Source organism: Anoplolepis gracilipes, chromosome 5 (assembly GCF_047496725.1).
Source record: "Anoplolepis gracilipes chromosome 5, ASM4749672v1, whole genome shotgun sequence".
Lineage (NCBI taxonomy): Eukaryota > Metazoa > Arthropoda > Insecta > Hymenoptera > Formicidae > Anoplolepis > Anoplolepis gracilipes.
Window position 1 is genome coordinate 7478086 of NC_132974.1, and position 27674 is coordinate 7505759.

Sequence of the window (27674 nt, forward strand, 5' to 3'; positions counted from 1 at the left end):
TATGTGTATGCATTTCAACTTGATAAACGATAAGTCTGGCTTCGTTCATTGAACTGAGTTTCTTGCTTGCCGGTATTTACAACGTGTTGGAACGATGCCGACCAGGTACATACTTGTTGCCGTCGTCTCTCTCGTCATTCTGTATTTCTGCTTCACCACAGTCTTCCTCGCAATTTTTCCCCGCTTACAACGCGGTCCAACTTTTTATTCACTCCTCTCTTTCAGCCGCCCTCTCAGCCTTTCTCCCTCCAGTGGCCCTTCCATCCGTCCGTATGATCATGCCATTCCACGGCGATGATCCTCTGCTCACCAGGGCTTATATAGCTTCCACCCTTTTTGCCACCCTCTCTCGGCACATATACACCGACGAAATGCGCTCGCGTACACCTTAAAAGGGACGTGCACATAACACGTTCTGCCACTAAGCGTTATTGCGCCACGGTGTTAACGAATGTCCACGCGATTCGATACACCGATTCCGTGTCCATTCGACTGGCAAGATATTGGCGTGTAGCTGATACCTCCAGGCTGACAAGTCGCGTTCAATGAATGTGGCGAGGACAACAAATCATATAAATAAAAAGGAACAAATGTATCTGATTTTATGCTTTTTGAATATGAATAATTTTTCAGAATGTTTGCTTATACTCGAAGTTAAATCCTTTTTCTATAAGTAACGAATCATAAAAGTTAATGTATGTACATACATATTGGATACATCACAAGATATATAACAATAAACGATAAGAGAATTGTATATTTTATATTTCGTAAAAGTTTTGAAATTGAAAAAAAGAACTCTTGAATTATTCAAATTTATGAAAAACGTTCTATTGTTTTGTAAACTTTTAAATCTGTGGAAATCCTTTAATTTTAATCTAATCTTTAAATCCTTTAATATAAAACAATTAAATCTTTATCGGCGATATAGATTTTATGTTTGTTGTTTGTATTATTTTCTTCTTTTTATAAAATTTTAATTTATAATAAATTCCAGATAAATTAAAAAAATGTTTTGTTTTTTAAGAATTATTTATTGGAAATACATTATAGATTATATGTGAATAAGAATACATTATCTGTGAATAGGACATTTTTAAAACAATATATCAGATACATACTATTGTCTGTTTGACATATGGTAGATATTTTTAGCATTAATAAAGCGAAGCTTTATTCATGAAGCTTGAGAAGGGATATTTTTCTGACGAGCTGGTTTCTCCCTGTAATATCTTATGATACACTTGCATGTATTTCATCTTGACGCTCAACATAACGCCCTTTGCCTTTTTTTGCTACTTCTTTTCTTTCCTGTGATAAAAAGACTTTCTAAAATGTTGATACTCCGTGCTTACGCAAATGATAGGAAGTGGCTGCTGTAGTTTGCGTCATTTTATAATAAAACGAGAGCTTGTAGTTAGGAAGAGGTGCGAATATCGTAAATATCGAGTTGCCAGGTTTTTCATTACGTCATCCAATTTAAAAAACTGGAAAATTGTTGTAATCTTATTTCATAAAGAAATAAGTACATTTTTTGTTTAAATTTGTTAAATAATTAAACATCATATTTTTTGTAAAGTAAGGAACTTAATTGTATACATTTTTGTGATATACTGCGCATTATATAATATGTAAAAATAACAATTTTTAAACAAAATTATATATAAAACAGATAATATATAAATTTTTAAATGTATAATTAAAATTATTAATTATTAATAAACTACTAAAATTTTTGAAAATTAATCAAATAAATAAATAAAATTAATATTTTTAACAAATCTGTTTATGTATATATATATATATATATATATATATATATATATATATATATATGTATATATGTGTATGTGTGTGTGTATAATTATTATTAAATATAATAACAATTACATAAAATAATTAACGAAAAATATCTGTTATGACATACTGCAATAACAAATTTTATTTTTGTGTCACTTCCTGGTATTTTAATATCGCTAGTCTCTATTCTTTTCACACAAGCGAAACGGCTGAATTTTCAGATAATTACAGATGGTCGGTTTTTTTTTTCATGGACAGTTTCACAATAGCTTCGTAAAATAGAAGTACAGCTATAACGAGGACAAGTATTTACGAATGATTTTACGGTAGGTCTACACCAGGAGGATGCTCACGAATAACGAGGACAAGTATTTACTCTGGGGAACATTGAAAAACAAAGGATCTCATACTACATTCTTTATTCTCGCGGTTTCCTCAGATACTTGCGCTGGAGACTTGCCGTCGCAATAACGTTAACGTACGGTTCATCATTTTGTAAAATTTGCTGGAAATTGAGTTAATATACAATGGAAATGGAGAGTCGTACTTTCGCAAATTTTATACATAGAAATAATAATATTCAGACACAGAATTAGAAAATTGTATAACGTATAAGCAAACATAATGAAGCAAATATTTAATTTCCATAACATGACAAAACATAATTTTATCTATTTTAGCTTTATAAGATACATAAACTCGTATATAGGTAATTTAATTTTGTAAATTTACAATTATCGTAAAAATTATATATTATTATGACTTTTCAAAAATAGTATTATTATGCAAATTTATAAAGGCAATAATGTTAAATAAAAATCAGTTATTTATATATATATATATATATGTGTGTGTGTGTGTGTATGTGTATGTGTGTGTATAAATTAATTGTAGAAAATGACTTTGTACATTTATAGATAAATCCATGATAATTCTATAAACTTTTTATTACATAATGTATCTATATGTATGAAGGCTTTATTATATAATGAATATGTATAAAGGTAGAAATATGTTTATCGTTCCTATTGTCATGGATTATACAAAAAAAGTATTACTCGTACATTGTGTATCAATGTATTCTACGGTTATATAATATTTGTTAACGTTTTGAATGTAGAGAATTCCTTTGTCATTGAAGAAAGTACGCTAATCATGGATTATATACTTAAACGACTTTATCCCTTGTAGGAACTTCAGCTTACAATCAGGTGAACTTCAGACGCGATAATCTATGACTCGTGTTCTCCACAGAAACGACCTGCTAAGCTAGCGTTGAAGTTCTCATTCAACATTACAATAGTATGACATGGGGGTTGGTAAGTATCCGGAATTGCATTGGCAGCTCATACATGAAGTGTTTGCATTATTTTACTTTGAGGTTTCAGATTGAATTTCTATTTTCACACATATATACTTACACACACACGCGCGCGCGTATAAATAAATAAATAGATAAATAAATAAATAAATATATATATATATACTTATGAATATTATATTATCAGATTGATGAATGTTATATTACCAGATTTGTATCAGACCTGCAAAATAGAGTTTTATTTCATATCAATATTAAATATTAAATATTAGTTAATTGTTTTGTTTTGTGTATTAAAGTTGTGATTAAATATTTATATACTTGCTATACGCTTTTTTGTAACGTTCTATTTTCTCTACATATTTCATATATTTAAATCGAGAAATCTGTAATATCATGTATATTATATGTATATCATACATATGGATAATATGTACATATAAGAATTTAAATACCAATTATTAATTATATTAAAATATTAAATAAAATTGACAAAAGAAAAATAATAAAATTATATAAAAATATGTAAAATTTAAAATCATTATTATTATTCTTTAACAGGCAAGTGAAAAAGTTTTAACGTAAATACATATTTCTTTAATTTGTAAAAAAATAAACAAAAGAATAAATAAAATAATAAAATAGATAAAGAAAACAATATTAATTAAATGTCTCATAAAAATAATAAAATAAACTTTTATATTGTTTTCAATAAAGATAACTATTATATCTTTTAATGTTTTTTCAAAGATTCTACTTTATTAGGAAAAAATACGTGGAGGAATGATTAAAGTGTGCACTTTAAAGTAGTAGAAATATCGACAACAGTTTGATGGCCCTAATTCAAAGCAAATCTTTGTTACAAATTACGAAAAAGGAGACATTCACGCTCAATTTCATACTACGCGGGATTTCAATCGACTGCTTGAATGATTGAAAAACGGGCTCGCCCTCTTTAAGGCGTACCTTGCCGCTTTTTGCCTACCGGCGATGAGAGTGGCGCGGGGGTTGAATGTGGTTCCATTCATGCTTATTTCAAGCTCATTGTGCGCCTGGTGTATTCAGCCTTTGACTCGCTTCTCGTGTTACCACTGCAGCGACGCTGCAGAGAGTATAGGGCCGTATATGTCGCGTTGTGTAGAGAATCAGGAAATGCCGGTGTCACATTTTCTTCGACGGTAACAACAAACATGCAGCTACGACGAAGGAATAGGAACACTGCGATTCATCGAACTATCGAACTTCTCTTTATGCGTAAAACGTGTGAATTTACACGTGTGAATAGAAATAGCCATATCAAGCATAAATGGATTTATTCCACACTTTCCTTTTGATCTGTAATTATGTAAATGCTTGATTCTTTATTTAGATGTATATAGTTACCCTAGATTTAGTCGCTGTTATGGTGAGTTATGTAGAAAAATTTAAAAGTGATTATATATATTTCACGCGAGTATTATCTATTTCTATAAAAAGCTACGATTGTTTGATTTTATGTTAATATGACAACTGATGAAACAATTTTACTGTTGTAATGGATTTTTCGTTCCATTTTATCGCCTATGTTTTTGGTACATGTGACATTCTATTATTGTGTTTCGTAATTAATAGTAAGAAAAATTCATTGTTTACATTCTTAGGAAACTGAGGAGACAACGGGAGCGTCTATGTCGGTACGTGTACAATCAGATTTTGACAGCAGAATGTACCCAGTTAAATAGAACATGGCCTGACCCGGATGATCCGCGCTGGAACAGCGGTGAATACGCGGAACTTTTGCCCGACTGGTTTCCAACAAATGCGACGAATGCCTCGGCTTTTGGAAATGCAACGACTTCGTCGACGTTGGGTAATGTAATTGAGATTAAATTACGCATCATGCGAAGGATGTATCATAAATTAGAAAGGAAAAATTCACACATAAAATGGTTTTTTTTTTTTCTTACGAAAACATAATCGCTTTGAAAAAATGTTAACATTTTCGTATGCAAATGCGTTTGATAATACTCTCTATATTGTTTTGTTATATTAATATCATGCATCAATTAACGATTTATATGTTACTCTTTAATAAAGCTTTATATCTATCAAACAGATGAATCTCTGACGCCCGTTTTGCCACCATTCACGCTCTGGCAGACGGTTCTGATTGCTATCTGTCTGGCAATATGCATACTACTAACTATTGGCGGCAATATCCTGGTTCTTTTGGCATTCATCGTAGATAGAGCCATCAGACAACCGAGTAATTATTTCATCGCGTCATTAGCTGCCACTGATATGCTTATCGGTAAGTTCTTCGGTACTTCCGTATTTCATCTCCGTTTTTCTCTCCCCTTAAAGTAAATGCTGTGTCGTTTTACAAAAGCGATATCGTATCTGATATTGAATATATATCCTGAGATATCTAAATTACATGCATAATTATATCAAGAGCGAATATTATAAATATCTTGAAAAAAGAATAATAAAAATAAATACATTATTTTTACAAAATAAATAAAATGTTTTTACAAATTAATACTTATATAAACAATATAAATTTTTAAGAAATATTATTTAATAATTTTATATTCTTTGGAATATCAATAATTATTATTTTGAAAAAGTGATTTCCAAAGGTTGTGTTGAACTTAATATCATTAATAAATCTGTATGATGAAATTCAATAACTTCTTTTGTATATATCTTATATGACTTCTTATATATCTTATATGACTTTTACAGAAGTTATATTGCAGCAGGGTTTGCTGTGAAAAATAATTTTTGTTGCTGCAAGTGTATATTTCTCTAGAAAAATTTTTTTCCCAATTTCATTCATTTCAGTTGCAATACTAAATATTTGATCTACTAAATGTCACTATTTACATACGGGTGAACTCGCTACGTTTCAATTTGTATTCTTTGATATATATAATATAATGTTCTGTCACATCGCGATTGTTTGACAGGATTTCTAATGCAAATCTGTCAATCATGAGCGGATGTCTATATATTCATAACGAGAATAGAGATGTAATCATAGAGATGTAATTTCGTTATCGCGAGACCTCTCCGTTCAGATGCAGAATACGCGTAATCAGATACACGCAGCAACAGGAACTAACTATATAGGTAACGACGTAATTGTTGTACAGGCACCGTGTCGATGCCATTCTACACAGTCTACGTGCTGATGGGATATTGGAATCTAGGACCTCTTCTCTGCGATCTATGGCTGTCAGTAGATTATACGGTATGTCTGGTGTCTCAGTACACCGTTCTGCTAATCACAATCGATCGATTCTGCTCGGTAAAGATAGCTGCGCAGTATCGCAGTTGGCGAACGAAGGAGCGCGTGATCTGGATGGTAACCATTACCTGGATCATACCGGCGTTACTGTTTTTCATCAGCATCTTCGGCTGGGAGCACTTCATCGGTTACAGAGATTTAAACCCGGGCCAATGTGCGGTACAGTTCCTCAAGGATCCGGTGTTCAACACCGCGCTGATAATTGGATATTATTGGACAACCCTGATCGTCCTGTTCATTCTTTATGGCGGCATATACAAGACCGCTTACGACATGCAGAAGAAGAGTGAGGCTAAACAGCGCAAGATGCAGTCGATGGTCGCGTTGAGTGCCGGCGCAATGTCCGGTATGGCTGGTCGTGCCGCTGGTATAGGTATTTCCAAGACTCAGAGTACCTTGTTAAGCCAAGACAAGCCGAAGATCGGTGTCACATCGGTGGATGATGGTCCCGTCGGTGCGGATGCGACGGCTACGCAGAAAACGGTCGCGAAGACCGCCGATGCCGTGGGATGCGCGCCGGATGCCGCAAATAAGAATATCACCGCGAACATCACGGTAATAGAGACCGAGAAATCCGAACGCTCCAGCAGTCCCGCGTTTGATTCCGACGAGGAGAGCACCGCTGGTAACGCTCAGCAGGTTAACACCATCAGAAAACGATCTTCATTGGCGGGCTTGGTAGCTCAATCTGGCGCTCTTCAGGTTTTCGCCGCTAATGGACGACTGAATGGCATCGTGCCGGTCAAGGTCGAGCTGAGTGTGCCAACGGCGAGGAGATTGTTGCCGGCAAGTCCTACGCGCGACATGGCGACGCAGAAAGCTCAAACACTGCCCAAGATACAGGAGCTCAATCTCCTGGACACCGACAATCCCACCGAGCCCGACAAATCCAGCAGTTGTACGTTGACGCCTGAGCAATCCTTAAAATCGAACGATGCCGATAATCAACAATTGATTCCCTCGGTCGAGGAAACGCCACCCGCTCAACTTAAACGGGCGTCAATCAATAGCGTTCAACAGAACATCATACCGCCGCCTATGCAGTTCCAGAGCAGCCCGCCCGTGTCGGAGAGTCCGACGACGTCCTCGTCAACCGACAGGCCCAAATCGTTGATCGTACGTTCCCATGGTCAAGGCACATACGATATTCTCACCGGTCTTGACGGTGGTGATCTGCGATACATGGACGAGAGTTCCATCATTCTGCCTAGTCCCTCTTACGAGAGTCCACCGTCTTCCTTCTCTTGCAGTTTGGCGAATCCGCTGTCAACGGCACCTCCGTCGCCCATCTTAGGTAGCACCATGGCAGCCGGCGCGAGCACTAGTTTGTTGCAAACTGCTCTTATCAGAGCGACGGCGCAGCAAGCTGGTACCAGTCAGCTGGTACAGATCGCGCATAGCAAACAGCATCTTCAACCAACAATGTCAAACGCATCGAGTCAAACGCATCCGCCGCGCGTGTTCATCACACATCAAACCAACGTCGCGTCGCAAACGTCGCCTATCAACAAGGTACACACGGAGGTCTCTGTCAACACCGACAAGACGAAGCGTCAACCCGTTACAACGGTGGTTACAACCGCCGTGGCTATGCCGCTGGACTCGTCCAATAGCCCGACGGATCGATTCTCGGATCAGCCTACCAAAGCGAGTAGTAATTTACCACAAAACTCGTCGTCCAGCAGCATAATGCCGACAGTTTCGGCTTCAAACAGTCAACAGGAAACGAAGATCCAGTCCACGAAGAGGAAGGGAACCATATCGGATTCAGAGCAAAGCGGCTCCAGACGGGACTTTGTCAAATCCATCGGGAAACGATTAAAGGCCAAAACGCAGAAGAAAGATCCCACGATAGGTCGGCAGAAATCACGAACAGAAAATAGAGCACGCAAGGCCTTTCGTACGATATCTTTTATCTTGGGCGCGTTCGTCGCTTGCTGGACTCCTTATCATGTATTAGCGCTGGTGGAGGGATTCTGCGCAAATCCACCGTGCACGAACGAGCATCTCTTCATGTTCTCATATTTTCTGTGCTACGCCAATAGTCCCATGAATCCATTCTGCTATGCCTTGGCGAATCAGCAGTTCAAGAAAACTTTCACTAGGATACTGAGAGGTGATCTGCATATGACGTAAGGAAACGCGAATCCTTCTCTCGTCTCGATAATATAGCTAATTGTAGGCAACACGGACTCTTTTTGTCAGAGAAGATGGCCTTCCATACTTGATACCGAATTATACTCACACGTCTGTAAAACTGTGTTGAACTCCGGACAATAATAAAATGAGAATAATATATTAAGAGACGCCGGCGAAAGCAGATATTACCCGCCTTTTGTACATAATGTATCGTTAGCGAGTATAAGCTGATCGAAAATCATACTCGTATGTATTGTATATACGCTGTACACATGTGTGAATATATTTGTTAATATAACGTGTTATGTGCTGAGAATATGCGCGTAGATGTATACGTATGCATACAAGTAGTAATTAAGAGCAAACTTATATGTGTATTATAATAATAAACAAGTTGCTAAATCGAATGCATTCCTAATACTTGCGATTTAAACGATTCGTATGCTAATACGTAAAGAGAGCTTGCGAAATTTAATGCTACGTAGAACGCACGTTATGTAATTAAAGTAATATAATAATGGAGTTAATAGTAAGTTTTAGCCGTATAATCGAACGAAAATATCGTTCATCACGAAAGACGAAAAGTGATGATATTAAGTATAGAAGACATTACCCGACTATATATTATAAAGTACTCAACCAATTTTTTGAATGGAGAACTATTGTGCAGTAATTGTAGAACGTTATCGCTCTACGTTATATATTAATTTTTGTCTTAAATATTTCACGTGTTATTTAGTACATTACATTTTTTTACGAACAACGAATCAGCTCGAGGTAGCTCGCCTCGTAGAAGTACCGGGCAATTGACGATTTTCTTATGGCTCTCGATCATAGATCGGAATATACACTGCCTTGAGATGGCCTAATACGCAGGCCTTTCCTCTTCGAATTTTGTGACACTTGGTACTCTTCATGCAAACGAGCTCCCATCGATGTCTGATTAATATTTTGGCATTATATTTGCATCTGATATGATGACTGTTAGGAAATATTTTGTCTTAATGGATATTTAAAATTAATTATTTAGCTAAAATGTTTCCGCCAATTATTTCCGTTTAAATAATTAACATCTTTTATTACTTTATTATAAGCGTATTATTCGTATTATTATTATTTATGTTTAAATTATTTTAATTATAAAATTTATTATATATAGGTATGAATAATAATTAATAGAAATTACAGGCAAACTGTGATTATAGCTTGTATCATAAGCTTTGTTTTAATATTGTTTATCTTTTAAAATAATATTTAATCTTTTTTACTTCAAGTGCATGTGTATCTCTCGATTACTGCAAATTGTTAAAAGATGGAAATTGACAAATTGTAACAATTACTCACATACCTCGTCATATCTTGATAACACATTCACAGAGACATACTTTTTCATATTATCTTCGTATTTTAATACGAATGAATCAAATACAGTCACATGCAAAACTTCAGAAAATCAAAATTATAACTCTTGTTAATTAGTAGAAATGATATACATATAAAAATGTACATGACATATATTAAAAATAGCTGCAATGTGTGCTTGTAAATGGTATAAAAGCGATAAGCAATTGATAAATTAATCTAAATTTTAAGTATTGTGTCAAATTACAAAATTAATTAACAATTGAGAAAGTGCATAAAACTAATTCACACGTTTACATTTATATTACACTAAAATCTCACATTTTGAAATTAAAAACGTAGTAAGAAATTAAGTTATTATGGTAAATATATTATTAATTCTTATTTAATCACTTTTATTATTAATTTATTAATTTGATAGTAAAGTGCACTTAATGATTTTCTGCAATATTTATATCAAACTACTGTGACTATCAATCAAACTTTAATGTCGAAAATTCTTAAACGAATAAATAATATATTTTCTTCATCTAATTGCTTCTTCATCTTCATATTAATGTACATTTTGAAAAGAGGACAATATATTAAATTGGATATATCACCGATATATCTTAAAGATAGCTTTCAGGTAATCGCTGTTTAAATAAAAGTGTGACAACATATATTGTCAGTTTAAATAATTTAAACTCTAAAACTATGAATATACTCTTGTTACATATGCTATAAAGTTAGGCGAATAGAAAAGATATTTAATAATAAGGGTATCACGTCGACTTTGAGCTCGTGTCGATCCTCATAAGAGATGCACTGTTTTCCTATATTTCTACTTTTACGTTTTATAGATCTAACGCGTCCAATAAATCAATATTGTTTTTAGTTGTCGATTGGTTGGAAATAATCATAGATGGTTTTTTTATTATATTGTAATACTCTATTGTATAGTTTTTTACCTTTATATTATATAATTTAATATATATATGAGTACATGCAATATTATTTTGCTCGTAAATATATTGATATTTCTGCTGCAAAATCTTATCGCTAAAGGCGCGTCATGTTCTTCCAAAAAGTACAGAGTGTCCCAAAATAATAAGATTTTATATTTACATTGCACGAATGATCTGACACTTTGGAGCCGCTACAGGGGCATTTTGGCACTTTGGATATCTTCCGAAATTCACTGCCAATAGTGAGAGATTACTATGTTTTCTCATTACGCTAAATATATCTCTTATAGTTATCAGCTATAAATATATATATGATATGTATTGAGGTCGTCTTAACATCAAAATGACAGACCTATAATCAAAATATCTTATTCATCCGCAAAAACATTAGTAGAGCGTCTCAATCCAATTTAATTATGCCTCCGATATATAAATCATTTATATTTCACATAAGACACATTTTGTAAATTACTGATATGTTTACATTATGCTTTTCTAGCAATAAAGTTTTTCAGTACGCTGATTGCTGCACGCGTATATCACTCTTAATTTTGTAACAATAACATAATGATACGTGCAAAGAATAGGATAATATGCGCAAATAATTTCTCGTAAAAAAAAGACCGTTACGATATTAATTAATATCGAAAAAAATTATTTCGCGAAACGTCTATTTGCTATTTTAGAGCGCAATTGTTGAGCGTTATTACAATTAATAATAGAAGGTAGAATAAATAATTATTAGGTGTGTGTGTGTGTGTGCATTGTCAATAAGAGATTAACTTGTATCGAAATATTTCTTTGAACGCTAAATTTTTCGATACAATCAATGCGATGATGTAAATGATATTTCGCCGTTCAAAGGCTTAAGTCCAAAGATCAGCTTAACTGGTCGAAAAGGAAACGATACGTCGCAGCTATATAGTATAAACTTTTCTGTATGATACATAGTCTATATTTAAATAAATGATAAATGTACGGGCACAAATAACGGTGCGCTTATTGTACAGAGATAACAGACTTTGTAGAAAAATAAAAAAAATTAAGTTAATATAAAAGCGGGCGCTGTATTCTGTGTAGTATGTATACATATATACGTAGCGTGATGATGAATAGACAGTAAAGGCTGTAGTGCTAAAAAGAGAAAAAAAGACCGGTAGACGGTGCAATATCTAGCGAAGAAATATAATTAGCTCTAGGCATTAGCACGATTAAAAGAAGCGCAAATAATAAAAATAGCCCTATAAAGCCTATATGAAACCGTAAAAAAAGCGTAACATTGTCTAGATCATCGATACCGCGGAAAATATATTCGCGCATTATATTTCCCTCTCGCAATCAAGCTTTTACTGTAGATTGTTCGTTGTAGATCCGTGAAACGGGGATGATCATCAAAATTGCGAGAATCGGAAAATGTATGATTAATGTACATTTTATGCTCGATCAATTTCAATTTAATTCCATCGTGGAAAATTCAAATAGCGAAGTCTCCATCTGTAAACAACTCATTTATAATGGGACTGTCTTGTTAATTTTTCGCAGCTGTTTCATTTGCCTAGATTAATATCGAAATGTGCCTCAGATTTTTTGCGCGTTTCGTGAAAATAATTTTGTTGAATTTAAAAAATATATAGGAATACCAAAGTATTAATAAAAAAATTAATACAATTAAACGATAGATTGAGTATTTGAAACATTTGTTTCTAATATCTCACAATTATAATAGCTTGTAATATACACGATAACCTAAGCATGAAATTAATTTGATATAATTATATATGTAATATTACTCCATAAGCAGCTTTTCAATTAAAAACAGCGCGAAATCAAATTAAAAATATAAAATACTTGCTATTAAATCATAGACAATACATCTTGTATGCTTGTCAATCTTGATTTTAAGAATCCTTAAAAGCTAATATTGTAATTAGTAATATATTTTAATAATATTTAATTCTCGTTTACTTTATTATTTTTGTTGTTATTTTATTTCTTGCGTATATATGTATTAGTTTATAAGCAATATAATGTATGTTGTGCTAATTACGTAAAAATGCTTTATAATCTACTTTTAGAATAATACAGTATGTTTTGATTGTGAATATGTGATCGATATTTAGAGATTTAGCCGCCACGCATAATGTCAAATGTCTATACTGCAAATTGGCAATTTTAATTAAAGTATATGTGAATAAAAATTAAGATCGAATGAAGTTGTGACATAGATGTTATCAAATAGTAATCGATTTTTATTTGTATTAGATTTATGTGCAAGCCATGCACAAAGATGCAAATAAATATAATGATGCGTATCCTGAAGTATAAATGATAATTATTGAACCTGTAAGTAAAAATGATTATGTAATAAAGTGAGATTATGCAATGTAATACTGATTCTTCTTCCTCGTATCAATTTCTCCTTCTAAAAAAAAGTAATTATATATTAATAAATAATGTAAATATAAAATCTAGTAACATTTATTACGTAATTGAATAATAATGTAATAGTAATTTTAAATGTAATTTTAAAACTATTAATAATATTGTACAATAACAAAATTTATTTAATAAGTAATAATATTGTACAATAACAAAATTTATTTAATAAGTATTTAATACGTTATTATTATGCGTTATATCATTAATGCATTCAAATTTAGTCTTAATCAAAATATAAAAGTTTAAAGCAAGAAATAAAGATAGTAATTGTTTATACAAAATGATAAGAGGTTCTACAACTTTAAGCGTAAGCAAGAATGATAAAAGTGCTGACATCTAACTGGAACTGCATCAACTTATATGATACATCTATCTGGTTTTCAATTAATGTTTAAAAGAAAATGTTGATTAAAAAAATGTTAATTAAATAAGTATATTGCTGTAATGATGATATAGGTATTTGTCAGCATGAGAATTTTGTTGATCAGTGATCCGATATCACTGTGACACCCATTCTTTTTGATGATTGGTGTATGCATAGAATTGATTGGATATCATATCTAGTTTTGGTTGTCAGTGCAAAGATTGTGAAAGGGACTTTAATTAACAAGCAGATGGATTGCAGGTTGCAAATAAAACTACAGTTATAAATCAATAAAATAATTTTCTATATCTATACGTATGTTTTATATTTCTGTAAAAAAAATTTTAATATAAAGAAAACAAAATATATATGTATGTCAGAGTTTTTATTCTAAAGATAACTATATTTGACTCAAATACCACTAAATTTACCGTATAAATTATCTTCTAATTTATAAATATTAATAATGTTAAAAGTGAGATTTGTTCAACAGATGATAACTCGTTACAACATAGTTAAAACATTAACGAATATTAAGTGTATATAAACATTTATATCTGTCTATGCATTATTATGCTTATAATGTATGATTACTCTGATTATAATGTAATAAATTTGCTAAACATAATTTTTTTATATATTTTCAATAATTTAATATGTTCAATCGGTAACAATAACAGAGCAAGTTTCCGCTAAAATGTAAAAAAAGAATAATCTTTACAGATCTTTTATAGACTATTGTTTGTTAATCAGTATATGTTTTATTGATTAAATTTTAATTAATCATTTAAACGGCATTATAAACAAGCTTCAATAAGCTTCTTAATACAATTTAAAACCATTAACAATTAATTTGCTAATTAATTTTAATTGATTTTACTATGTTCTTTCAGAATTATTATATCATATGATTCACAGAAGTTTAGTACAAATGTAGAAAAATATCAGATGTGATATTATAAACTGGTGTGTGTGTGTGCATATGTGAAAAATTTAATAATATATATACACACACACATATATATATATATATATATATATATATATACATATATAATAATATATATACATAACATTTTATTTTATTATTTAAAATATATTAATCATAAAGTTATCTAGTATATATTATATAAAATTTTATTTTATTAATAACTTTATAATAAAACCGTACTCTATTATTAATTATAAACAGTTTTCGAGTTGTTTTGAATATGAAACATTATTTCTCTTTATATCATTTCAACTTAGTTTCGTGTTGGTAACTATGATATAACACTTGTATGCGATAATTCGTGACTAAAATCAATGGTAAATAATTTAGTTACACACTACTCTAATTATACATGTAGTACAGGACGTGCTACGTATACTGAAAAGGAATCGAAACCGCAAGCTGTGTAAAACAATATTCACGAAAAGGATCGAATTTAGATTAAATCCCACATAAAGACACCACAAATGCACTGTCAAACGCAATTTGATATATTTAATCACGTAATAAAAATTGTTAAAGTATTATTAATAATTTAAAATCTGTTACAAATAATTTTTATTATTATATTATTTTTAGTTTATATTATTATATATCATTATGTTATATTATTTATAAAATTATTTAAAAAAGAATTCAGCGTTAAAAATTATTATTTAAGATATTTTTATTTAAGCATTTTTAAATAAATAAAAAATAAATTTGTTAATATATATTTTCCATTTATATATTAATGTTAAAATGTATATAATTAAACTTTAATTTAACGTTAGTCTTAGAGAAAACAAATAATAATACACACGGAAATCTAGCTTGTTAGACTTTGTATAATCGATAACATTATTTTGCTTGTTTTATATCTTATTTTTTTAGATAATACTTTTATGTAATATTTTTTATATAATTTTTTTTATATTATACATACATTCTCAAATTTATAATATATGTGTAATTATTCTAAATATTAATAAACTACATTAAATCTATATATACCTATCTATATCTATATAATATATATATAAGTTTTACTTAAACAAAACTTTTGAAACTCTTGTTTCAAAATTTCATTTAAATATACATTCTAGATATAATTTTAACTTGATTAAAACCACAATGTATACAATAAAATTTTGCTTCTTGATATAGAAAAGCTTTCAAATATATCATAAAATTAAATAAAATATTGTATATAAATCTTTATATATATCTTTTAAAGTAATTTTTTAACTAATTTTGCATGCAAAACTGATTGTGTCAAGATATTTATCACCATTTAGCCGAAAATTTCTTTTTGACAATGTCGACAAAAAATCTTTACTTGTTTTCATTCAAAATTTATATTTACTTTCATTCTTTTTATATTTATATTTATTTTCTTTATAACTATGCAATAAAATGGATATTTAAATGATATAAATATTTTATGAAAGTGAGTGCATTTGTGTGTACTTGGAATGCTCAATGTTTTTCATTCACTGCAATAGTATTCTGTCGTGAATGATTAATTTCGGAGATAAGTTTTTTCTCTCTCTATCCCTTATAACGCGTCCTTCTTTACATATCAAATAGACTCGAGAAAAATATTTCGAACTACAATACATTTGTGTACTCACTTCGAACGAGAAACGTCGAGAGCACAGATGACTTTCAACAAACATTTGCGTGTTCTCCAAAGAAGTGTTTGGCACGAATAATAATGTATTATACATATACATGACGTCCTAACTCCTGAGAGATATATGTGCGTCACAATGACACTTTAAAATCTATGTAGTTACGCCCTAGCTAGATGACAGAGAAAAAAATAAAATCTAATTTAATAAAAAAATTCTGTTAAATATTATATTACATTATATATGACTCAGTTAGATAATTAAAATTATATAATGAATAAACGCATAAACACATCTCTTAAAATTTTGTACAATTAATAAATAAATAAAAATATTCATCAAATTTTGCCATTTTATTTATAACACAAACCGAAATAAGAAAGAATATGATTGCATTGAACTAGAATAATCTTCCTCGTAGAAATGTCCATAATAATTTTGTCATCAGAATTTCAACCTTGGAATTTTATATTCATTTAAAATTTAAATTATCCAATTCTTCGCAAATAAATTACGAATGAAATTTGTTGAAGTACTATGGTTAAAAAATATGATTTTATCTATATTTTACATACGTAAAATAATACGAGAAATTATATTTTAAAAATTAAAAATATGGAAATATTGAAATCTAATTTCATTATTAAATATAGATACATGTAAAAATATTTTTGCATTTTTTTTACATATATACACTTAATTACAAATATTTATAATATTTAAGCAATAATTTCTACAGATTATTACATCAAAATTATCCATGCGCTTTTAAAATAATTTTATTTATATATACATACGATTTAATATTTATACGTCGATACAGTATGAATACAGTTTGTAATGTCAAAGTTAATAAAATTTAATGAGTAAGTTAAATATGTTTAAATTTTAAATACACAATTTTGTTTATTTGTTTAGATCTTTCTCATATTCATTCTTATCTAACAATAAGTAATAAGATTTGAGTTGCATTCATAGCTTTATAACTGAAGAGTTCTAAGAGATTCTTCTTTTCTGTAACTTATATATTACAAAGAATAATTCTTTTGAAGAGAAGAAAAGAAAAGAAAAAGAATATCTTGAGTAATGATTAAAATTTCAATGCATATTTCAATCATTTCAATCGATGTTTATTGATGCCTTCCAAGCTGTCAGAGCGAACGATTGAATATTTATCTTTCCGTTGAAATATGATAGCTAAATAAGAATTTGTTTATCTTTTCATTCAATCTGAAAGATTAATAGCGTATTCCATTTATCGTCAATACTCTTAGAAATACTGACTATTTTCTTAGATTTGAATAAGTTAATGCCTGTTACTATTTGCGTGAATTTGTTTTTTCAAGATATTTATAAAAGTTTCTCGAAGATCTTATGTTCTATAATAAGATATTTGAAGCCAATCGTATTCGTGAGAAGAATAGGTTTTCATACTTTCATTTGAGTCCGGATATGAACCGATTATATGAAACGACAGAGAGGATGTCCTTTTTCTTTATTCTAAGGCTGCAAACTTTCAGCCTTATACAGATGTAATAAGTTTGACAAATACAATATTCTCCGTTTAATATCTATTATAAGTAACTGCATTGCGTTTTAAAAAATATCGTTTTTATTTTTCTTCAAGAATTTTAATTAAGAATGACATTTAATTAAGAATTATGCAAACGTATTTTTCTTAAATAAGAGATCAATATTTTATAATTAGAGATAAATATTTAAAAATATATTGGATTAATTAAAAATATACGATTAAACATATACAATTACATGTTTATATATTATATACAGTCATGTGTTTATAAATTTGAAAACATTAAGATTATATTGTCTTATAAAGCATTTCTAATAATTTTTAGATGTATTAAAAAGCATTTGTACTATAATAACAATAATAATGGTATATGATAGTTGTGCGTTGTTATAGTTTGTTGCAACCAGTATGTGATAAGTTTTTATTACTTTATGCGTGAGAGATAACAAAGTTAAATTTGAACATGACTGTAGAGCTGACGTTGCAAACTTGCATCACGCAGTAAAATGCGACTTCTGCTAGTTTGTGCTATAACTAGCGTTGGTATAATTCTACAATTTGATCGTGTTCGAAGAAATATGATTGCGATTACTATCATATTTATACGCTCGGACAAGTAAAATGACATTTTCCACAACAAACTGTCAGTGCGGAGATCGTTCAGATCTCAAATAGATGCGTAAGATAAAGTTTTATTAACGTCACGAAACACAGTTCTATAAAAAGATCATGAAAAGTTCTATTTACGTTATGAACCGTAAAAAGTAAGAAAAGAAAAATTTTTTCGTGACATGATATAACTTACTGAGCAACTTTTTTTCGCTCACATCTTTTTTTCAAAGTAGCTCACACGTTAGCAATCATTATCCTTGTTCAAGCGAAAAACATTGTACATTCTCTTACTACCCCTACTTATGTTTCACGACCCTGCCACGAGAAACTCTGCTGGCAAAGCAAGCGTATACTTTCTGAAAGTGGCTTCTTGAATAATGTTTAGCACAGATGTTTGACGTAAATATTCACAGGGGCGGATAAATATTACGCATAATATCATTTTTCTTACACATTTTTGCATGTAATTATATGTAAATATGTTTAAGTTTATCAATTGTTATTGGTAATTAAAAAGATTATATTAATAAGAATTCAATATAAAATCGATGTGTACTTTACGTAATAAATATGCATATAATTTTTTTAAATCAAAAAGAATTAGTATACATGTATATATGTATATTCGTATGTAATATAAATGTACACACGCACGAACGTACACATGTACGCACGAAAGCACGCGCACCTGTGTATGTATGCATTTGTGTAGTAGTAATAATAGTAAAAAAGTAAAATAGCTAGAACAGTTTTCTTTGTGACTTTTATAAATATATAATTGTAGACAGATTAAATGAGACAAAATGAGTTACAGAATTATTCTAGTATATTAATGTACCTTTATAAATATTAAATTCTGTAAATGTACATATAATATCTGTGCACATTATACAAAACATTTTCATATATTAAAAATAACAGCAGCTTTCATATTTTTACCTTGCTTAAATTGCAAGTAATTTTTTTAAAATTTAAAATGTAGTTTTTTATAATAAAATAATATAAAGTAAATTAAAAAATAATTTAGACAATAAAACGTAGCAGCTTTTAAAAATTCGAGATTAGAGTCTATACGTTAAATCTTATAGAGGATCTCGATGCATTTCTGCATGCAAACATCTGTTAAGTCTGAGAAATATCTCACTGTACGTGGCGTGAATCTTTCAGCTTTTATCCTGAGGAACGGCTATCATAAATCGACATGTTGATATCTCGCCTTGAATCAAGGCAAACACTCGTGTATTTTCCCATCAGCTGACACTTGTCCAAGTGGAAAGTCTTGACTGGATAGGTGACAAAGGCAAGGGGTGCGAGAATGCGCATGGTGCGCACGCATCTCTGAATGAACACGCTTTTGAGGCGTTCAGTTTCACCGACGAGGTTCTTCGGTACGGTTACCCTTACCGGCTATCTCTCTCATTCTCTTCAGTTTGATCTATCTGAGGAGCAATGTAGATCGTGACACACACGCACACAAACATTTTCGACAATCCTCTAACAATAATGTCAGTAGTATTATGACAGTTGACAGTTTGACTAATAAATCGCAAATCAATTAAATGGCGGAGATTTATCGACAAAAGCAATCAATATTCAACAAATATGCGGATATGTGTTATCAAAATCTCGAATGCGACATGACAAACTTCGTTATTCGTTGTCGTCAGTGACAATGATTTTTAAATGATTATGCCATCAACAATTTACGGCTTCTACCAATTACGAAAAGAGAAAAATGCAAAGGAGAGAAATCCAGCTAATAATATTGTGTTAAAATGTAAAAATATGAGAGAGAAGCACAGTTTAATGACAAAAAAAAATCTTACGGAAAACTTATAGCTCGTAGCCATATAATACGTGTTTTGTAAAGTGTTTCAAAGTTCAATTGGTGTTGTATTTCTCTACAGATTTAACAATAAATATCAAATATTTATAATACATGAAATAAAACGCTACGTTACATAAATAATATAATAATTAATCCGATGAAATTAAAAAAGTATAATTAAATCGATGAAATTAAAAGAGTGAAAGAAATGTGAAATTTTATCTCGCTAAAAATATTCTTAAAATATTTTACACAATTAATTTACACAATTGTAAAATTTACGCAAAGCTGAAACAAAACTCTCAGCTTTTATTTATATAAAATAAATTTTCAAATGGTTGGCTTCATGAACTAGTTATCTGAAGTTTCTCGGAATTAAGTGATAGAAAATACGATATTACAAACATCGTTTATTCCGACTTTGAAGACAATCTCGTTACTGTATTCCTAGGTGCGGACAACAAGCTTAAAATAATAGTAAAAAAGATAAATCGAGAAATAAGAGACAAATGTGTGTGAAATATATGCTTAGCAAACTTAAGAAACTTTATATATTGGAAAACCATTAACATCGGTTGCATTGACTAAACAACGAATTATGTATATGAGACTTTTGAAATCAAGTGCCGTAAATTCGTATTTAACTGTATAAATTCGTGAACGTCTCTTTGATGCAGGCGAACCATTATAATGATAGTCAAACACACACCAGTTTAGTGCACGTGACGTCAGAAGAAATCAGTAACAACTGATAAAATCAATTCGATGTGCTATTCGAAGGAAGCTCCAATACAGAGTAATAAAATAAAGTTCTCTAGAATACACTCTTCACATAATTATCAAAGACAATTACAAATATGAATAACGTGACTTTGGAACGTGTATACAATTGCAGTGCATGGATCCTGGAAATTAATATTACCTTGCTTTTACAAAAAAATCGGAGCGAGTTCCGTTATTTTATCGAGGATGCATTGAACAGATCAACTCGACCTAATATCCTTCGAGAGGAACTCTCGAACTGTATTTTTGTCAATCAAGAACGGCCATTTGATCTACCATGGTGGCAAAAGCTCTTCTGGTCGCTAATATTCGCGGTGATTCTGCTGGTCGCAACTGGTGGCAATATCATTGTAATGTGGATCGTACTTGGTAAGAAAATAATAAATTGCGTGAACGTGATGCGGCATATATGAGAAATTTCGGTCTCGTTAGGAAGCTACGTTTCTATGAATATAACTTATTTCGAAATAAAACTCAAGTTTATTACAAAAGGAATCATATATTTTTTTCTCGTAATTAATAATTTAATTCGCATTCGTGATAAATCAGTTTTAAGATAGAAAGTAATTAAACAAAATAAATAAAAGAAAATACAATTAAGATTTTTATTTAAGATTGATTATATCTAAGAGTTGGACAGTTTTAATCTTGTTAAAAATTCTTAATAGATATATTACTCTATGATCCTAATTGGTAACTTAAATTTTCTATATGATGGATGCATGATCGAAAAGTTCTCGTTTCATCTTGTTTAAATGTTAGATCTTGATAAAAATTTTAACAGAAACTTTGAGCTACATATATTTTAAGAATTTTACGATATTATTATGGGCAATATATGTATGTATTATGTGTAATATATAGATTATATAGAGGATAAAATTTTGCAGTGTATATCAGGGAGAAGTTGTTTAGATATTTTATTGATGAGAAAATAAGGAAAATATACGGGAAATATAAATCTATTTCCTTTCAATATAAATTATTTCGTCATTATCATAACGTATACAATTGGAGGATTTACAATTTGCAGTACTAAAGTTCAGCCAAATTTTATTATTTATTAAGTGAACATAAAAATTAAATAATCTACATAATATTGCATCAAAAAAAGATCACTATATTGTTGATTATATTATAATATGATATTTTGAGATATGAGATATATATATTTTGCAAAATATATTACATTTGTATTCTATAAAAGTTTTTTCTACAGTGAGAAATTAAAAATGAGTCAATATTAATGTTAATGCTCAAAGTGACGATATATTACATTTTTTTAACATTACCCATCTTTGTTGTAATCAAAAGATGATTAATAAAAAAATAATTGAGTTGAATTCTTACGCTAAGCACAGGTATTTGTAGTTTAAGTGTGTATCAGGAAGGAGTTGCTTAGATATTTTATTGATGAGAAAGTAAGGAAAACATACGTGTTGGGAAATATAAATGTTGTGATAATAGAGAGAGAGAGAGAGAAAGAGAAATCTATTTCCTTTAAATATAAATTATTTTGTTAATATTATAACGTTTACAATTGAAAGATTTACAATTGTTGTCACAAATACATATACATTTATATTTTAAAATTAATATTACGCCCGTATAATGTTACACAAACGTTTTTTTATAAGAATTAATACACAGACATACTTTTAAATTTATATATATATATATATATATACATACATACATATATAAATAATACATATATATAAATAATACCTATACAATATTTTACTATAATAATATATAAAACATTAAATATAGAGTAAATATTATATAAAATATTTATATTACATTACCTACGAACAAAAAAAACAATTAAAAAATAGTCATTATATATTGTCATTAAACCAAACATTTCTTTCTCCTATGTAGAAAACTATATGTTTTTTCTCGATACATAAAACAGATATCCGATAAGAGTAAATAGAACGAAAAGCGGAGTGAATCTTTACGTACGATAAAACATGTCACCCTATTCACATAAAGAAAATACTTTAACGGCTGTAGATTATATAAATTTTATATAAGATTGTGCACAAAGTTTTAAACGAATATTGCAGGACAAATAAGTGTAAATAATCTAATGTATCTTAATTTTAAGATTATATTATTGCACATTTTACGATAGCATTGAATCTGTTTTTGTTTGAAGATACATACATACATACATACATATATATATATATATATATATATATATATATATATACACACATTTATATACGTACTTATTATTTAAAAATTAATTTATTAATTAATAAATTAATAAATTCTTAATTTATTAATTTCTTGATAGAATTTCTAAATAATAAGTATTGCTTTCAATAATAAGATGCTGAAAAAGAAAATAAAGATAAATTGTTATAAATTATTATTTTATAATAGATCAATATTTTATAAAGAAATTTTTTTCTCACCATTATTAGTTTTAATAATTCAAAGACAATTATAAATAAACTAAATTATACATATTTATTACTAATTATTAAAGCTGATATTTATTATTACTATTTTATTACTTATTAGTATTTTTTTCTTTTGTGTCATATGTACTTACATGCAATTCTTTTGACCCGCCACGGACAAACGTTCTCAATCAGAAGCAATTTGTTCCAGTCGTAATGAATCGGCAATAGAATTTATATTTTCTTATGCAATTCACGTTCCAGATTTATATTTTTGATCATATGAATTAATATCTTAATGAATACACATGTTAAAATTAGTTAGTTTGATCTTGACTTATTTATTAATTTTATTCGTAATTTTACTGGCAATTACATAATTTTAAAAATATTTCAACAAATTAATACATTAATATAGTTAATATATTAATATTAACCCTTATTCCATACTGATGGATCATTTTTGTCTGTGATTTTTCTAACAACGTCAATTTCTCGAAAACAAATAATCATAAAATAATATATTTAAGAAAATTATTTTTCAAATTTATTATTTTGGTCTTTATTTCGAATGTTCAAAGAAGGTACATACATTTTTTTAGATTTTTTAAAACACTTTTACATATTAATAAACTTATCGAAAATACGCTGACCGACCTGTACAGTTAGAAAGTGCCAAAAATAACAATAGTAAGAGTTACTATTAACAATTTAATATATTAACTAATAAAATATTGTCTTTTGTAATGGAATTAAAATAACTAAATACAAATATATAATAAAAATTAAAGACAAATACATATAAGAGATATTTAACTTTGATGATCATTAATACATTACCACGCGCTATTTACTATAAATATATCTTATATATATATTTTAAAATAATTATTTATATAAAAACTGTATTTACATTTCTCTTATAATAATATAATATACAATTTATTCAATTTACTTCAGCTTATTCAATTTATTTTTACCTTCTGCAGGAACAGCAGAGATGGCTGTAAAATTTTATATAAAGTGTTGTATATAAAATCGCGTTTTAATGATATGTTCTTTTTTTAATTTTTAATTTGTTATAAATAAAAAGTCAAATTAAATTGTACTATATATGTACTATATATTGTAAAATATTGGATAAATCAATATATTATGCTTATGTACAAAATTTTCTAGCATGTACTAATTACAGCAGCCTCTGTACAGTTAAAATACGTATTCTCTCTCGTTCTAGAATTGGAAATGGTGGAAAGAGAAAATTATATTATATGAACGTTTATGAGCATTTATCATTTACATAAATATTTATTTATTTATCATTTGAATGAGCATAGAAGCATTATATTTGCATACTTTTTTATTTTTTGATTGTTCTATTTTCGCGATCTTTAGAAGTTACCGTTCCGACAATTCATATAAAGGTAACTTATAAGGTAACGTGCAGTGTTTCAATACAAGTAAAATAACAAAAACGAATGTATTATAAAATCTTGAGTAAAGTAGATATGATACGTAGGTAGATACGTACCATTATGTAATGTTGCATAAATATTGTTCATGCAAGATTTATCACAATAAAACTTTGCCTTACAGTAATATAAAATGCTTATATTTATTTATTCTTTTGATTTTCTCTCTCGTTCTTTCTTTTTCTTTCTTTTGAAGCTGTATATATAGGTGATAAAAATAAATAGTACTAGACAATATGCGCGCACGCGTGTGTATGTGTGTAAAATGTCCCAACTACCTAACCAGATCTTTTAATAGCAAATTCTTTAACCAGATTGGAACCGATTTTTTAGCAAAAATTTCAAGCAAGGAGATCGTCATTTTTTGAAAGTTTGCAATTTTTTTCTTCGTTTTCTCTCTATATATCAATTATTCTTACAGCTTGTAAATTTTAGATTAAAATTTTATTATAGTAAACTACGTGTAAAATTAATTGAAGAATCTAGTTGTTCAATCTTTTATAATTATATTGTTATAAAGTTTAATTTGCAAAAAATTTTTCTATATTTTTGTACAAAAATAGTTTTTATTAACCAAAGAATGTGCTAATTAAGAAGATATTTTTGGTCATTTATTCTAGAAGATAAATCTAGTAGAGATTGCACAGTAATAAAGTTTTCAGATTTATAAGTTCGAGTAGAAGGATGCGCGTGCAGCTGCGTAAGGAGAAATGAGTACATCAGTCATAGAGATTTTGCTTATAATTATGTGTCAATTCAAATGATTACTTGTGTGTTATTAACAATTTTCTGCTTGTTTTTTAAAGAAAAGCACTTAAATTTTCAGAAATGTTTTGTATAATTTTTATAAGAAATATTTCACCTGTAAATAATTGCAAATACAAAAGTTTCTAAGTTCTTTATTTAGACTAGTATGTTTCATGCAGTTTGGAATTACTTTTCCATGTTGATCATATGAGTGCGCAATCTTTCCTATCCTATGAAAAAAGTTTGCGCAAGCGTTATGTAGGAGAGTTTGCGCAGGGATTTCATTTATTTTAATGAGAGAAGAAATTAAAATACTCTTGCTCAATTAATTTCAGATTCAAAGTTTATTATTATCATTGTTATTTATTTTTTGTAGTAATAAAACAATTTCTATTAGATATTATTATTCTCATTATTATTATTATTCAGTTTTTGTAATGATAAAATAATTTTTAATAATTTTAATGAAAATAAGTAATTTACATTTACTTTCAAACCAAAAAACATCATTTTTACTGATACGTAATCTCTTCTACCCACGTACATAATCTTATCTTCTTATCTAAGTTAGAAGAGATTGCGCAAAATTTAATTTTATTTTTGTAAAACTATATTATCTTAACGAAAATAAATTGGAATATTGTTCACGTGTTTAACATACCAAAAGAACACATTTGCAAATGTGGTTAAAAAAATAAATATACATTCAATTTTTAATAATTTTTTCCAAATTGTGCGCAATCTCTTCTAGCTTTATCTTATATATTTTCTAATTTACTATATGTTTTTCATTATTATTTTATAATATTTCAAATAATAAGAACAGTTTATTGTATATGTATGTAAGTGTGTGTATGTATAAACAATTTTTTTTATGGAACAATATCACTTGGAAATAGTTTGTGTATCGTACAGTGTTCTTTAAAAATTTTAGAGATGTATAACGTTAAAGCATTCTACTTTTAGAATAAATTAACCTTGGAATAACTTAACATGCAAAAATAGTAGATAATTTTCGCCTATTACAAATAGTAATCAACTGTTGAATAGCTAATGTCTGTGTCGATTGCGTGACTATAAGAATATTTATTTTTTTTGCATATTTTTTATAAATGTGCTTCAGAAAAAATTTAAATAATCAATTTTTTGTTAAATTTGAACGTTTGTATTTTTTCCAAACAATATATAATATAAACAGGATGTTTTATACATATTTTTTAAAATTTTTATACATTTGAATAAATTTAAATTTTTAAATAAATTAGTTATAAAAATGTTGTCATTTATTAGAATAATTAGTGATATAAGAATAAATATAGCACCGCAGTATATTTTAATTAATAGTATTTACTGTTACTTCTGAATAATTTTGCGATATTTTGATATTTTATTTGTATATATTGTTCCAATATATTGAACTTATTAAGCTTCTTAAAAGTTGAAACATTTGCATGTAATTGAGTTTTCTGATGATCATTTGACGTCAAATATCTTTATTTAAGCTTATTAAGTATTTGTGCCCAGATGTTCTACGCGTCACAAATATAAGATTATATGATAGATAAACAATCAGTGTAAGCAATTTTAATTTATTCTGAAACATATTACACAATATATTAAGAATCAAAGAAAACTTTATAAACTGGAAAAAAATAATATTTTTCCGTTATTTTTTTTCAATAAATAAAAGACTTATCAGTTAAACTTTTCTCGAGCCAAATATTCCCCTATAATAAAGTTTGTGAAGTTGATCGATGTTTAGCCGAACATGATTAGTCAAACACTGCGTAGTGGAATGACTTTTCTCGCCATGTGGAGAAAACAAATTTGAAGATTATAGTTTATTTGTCGTTTAGTCTTATATTTGTGACGCGTAGAACATCTGGGCACAAATGCTTAGTAAGTTTAAATAAGGATATTTAACGTCAGACAGTTATCAGAAAACTCAATCACACGCAAATGTTTCATCTTTTAAGAAACTTAATAAGTACAAAATATTGCAACAATATTGGT

General features: G+C 28.9%; 2 protein-coding genes across 2 annotated transcripts in view; both read left to right on the plus strand.

The window, feature by feature from the left end:
- Positions 1–9070, plus strand: part of Machr-b (muscarinic acetylcholine receptor) — a 35700-nt gene extending 26630 nt beyond the window's left edge. Inside the window, exons 3-5 of the mRNA XM_072892209.1 lie at positions 4762–4970; positions 5217–5411; positions 6259–9070. Of these exons, the coding sequence (XP_072748310.1) occupies positions 4762–4970; positions 5217–5411; positions 6259–8549 (2695 nt within the window). The 3' untranslated portion in view covers positions 8550–9070. The remainder of the gene's footprint in view (positions 1–4761; positions 4971–5216; positions 5412–6258) is intronic.
- A 10730-nt stretch (positions 9071–19800) lies between these two features.
- Positions 19801–27674, plus strand: part of LOC140666226 (tachykinin-like peptides receptor 86C) — a 48379-nt gene continuing 40505 nt past the window's right edge. The window contains exon 1 of the mRNA XM_072893164.1: positions 19801–21394. Within this exon, the coding sequence (XP_072749265.1) occupies positions 21100–21394 (295 nt within the window). The 5' untranslated portion in view covers positions 19801–21099. The remainder of the gene's footprint in view (positions 21395–27674) is intronic.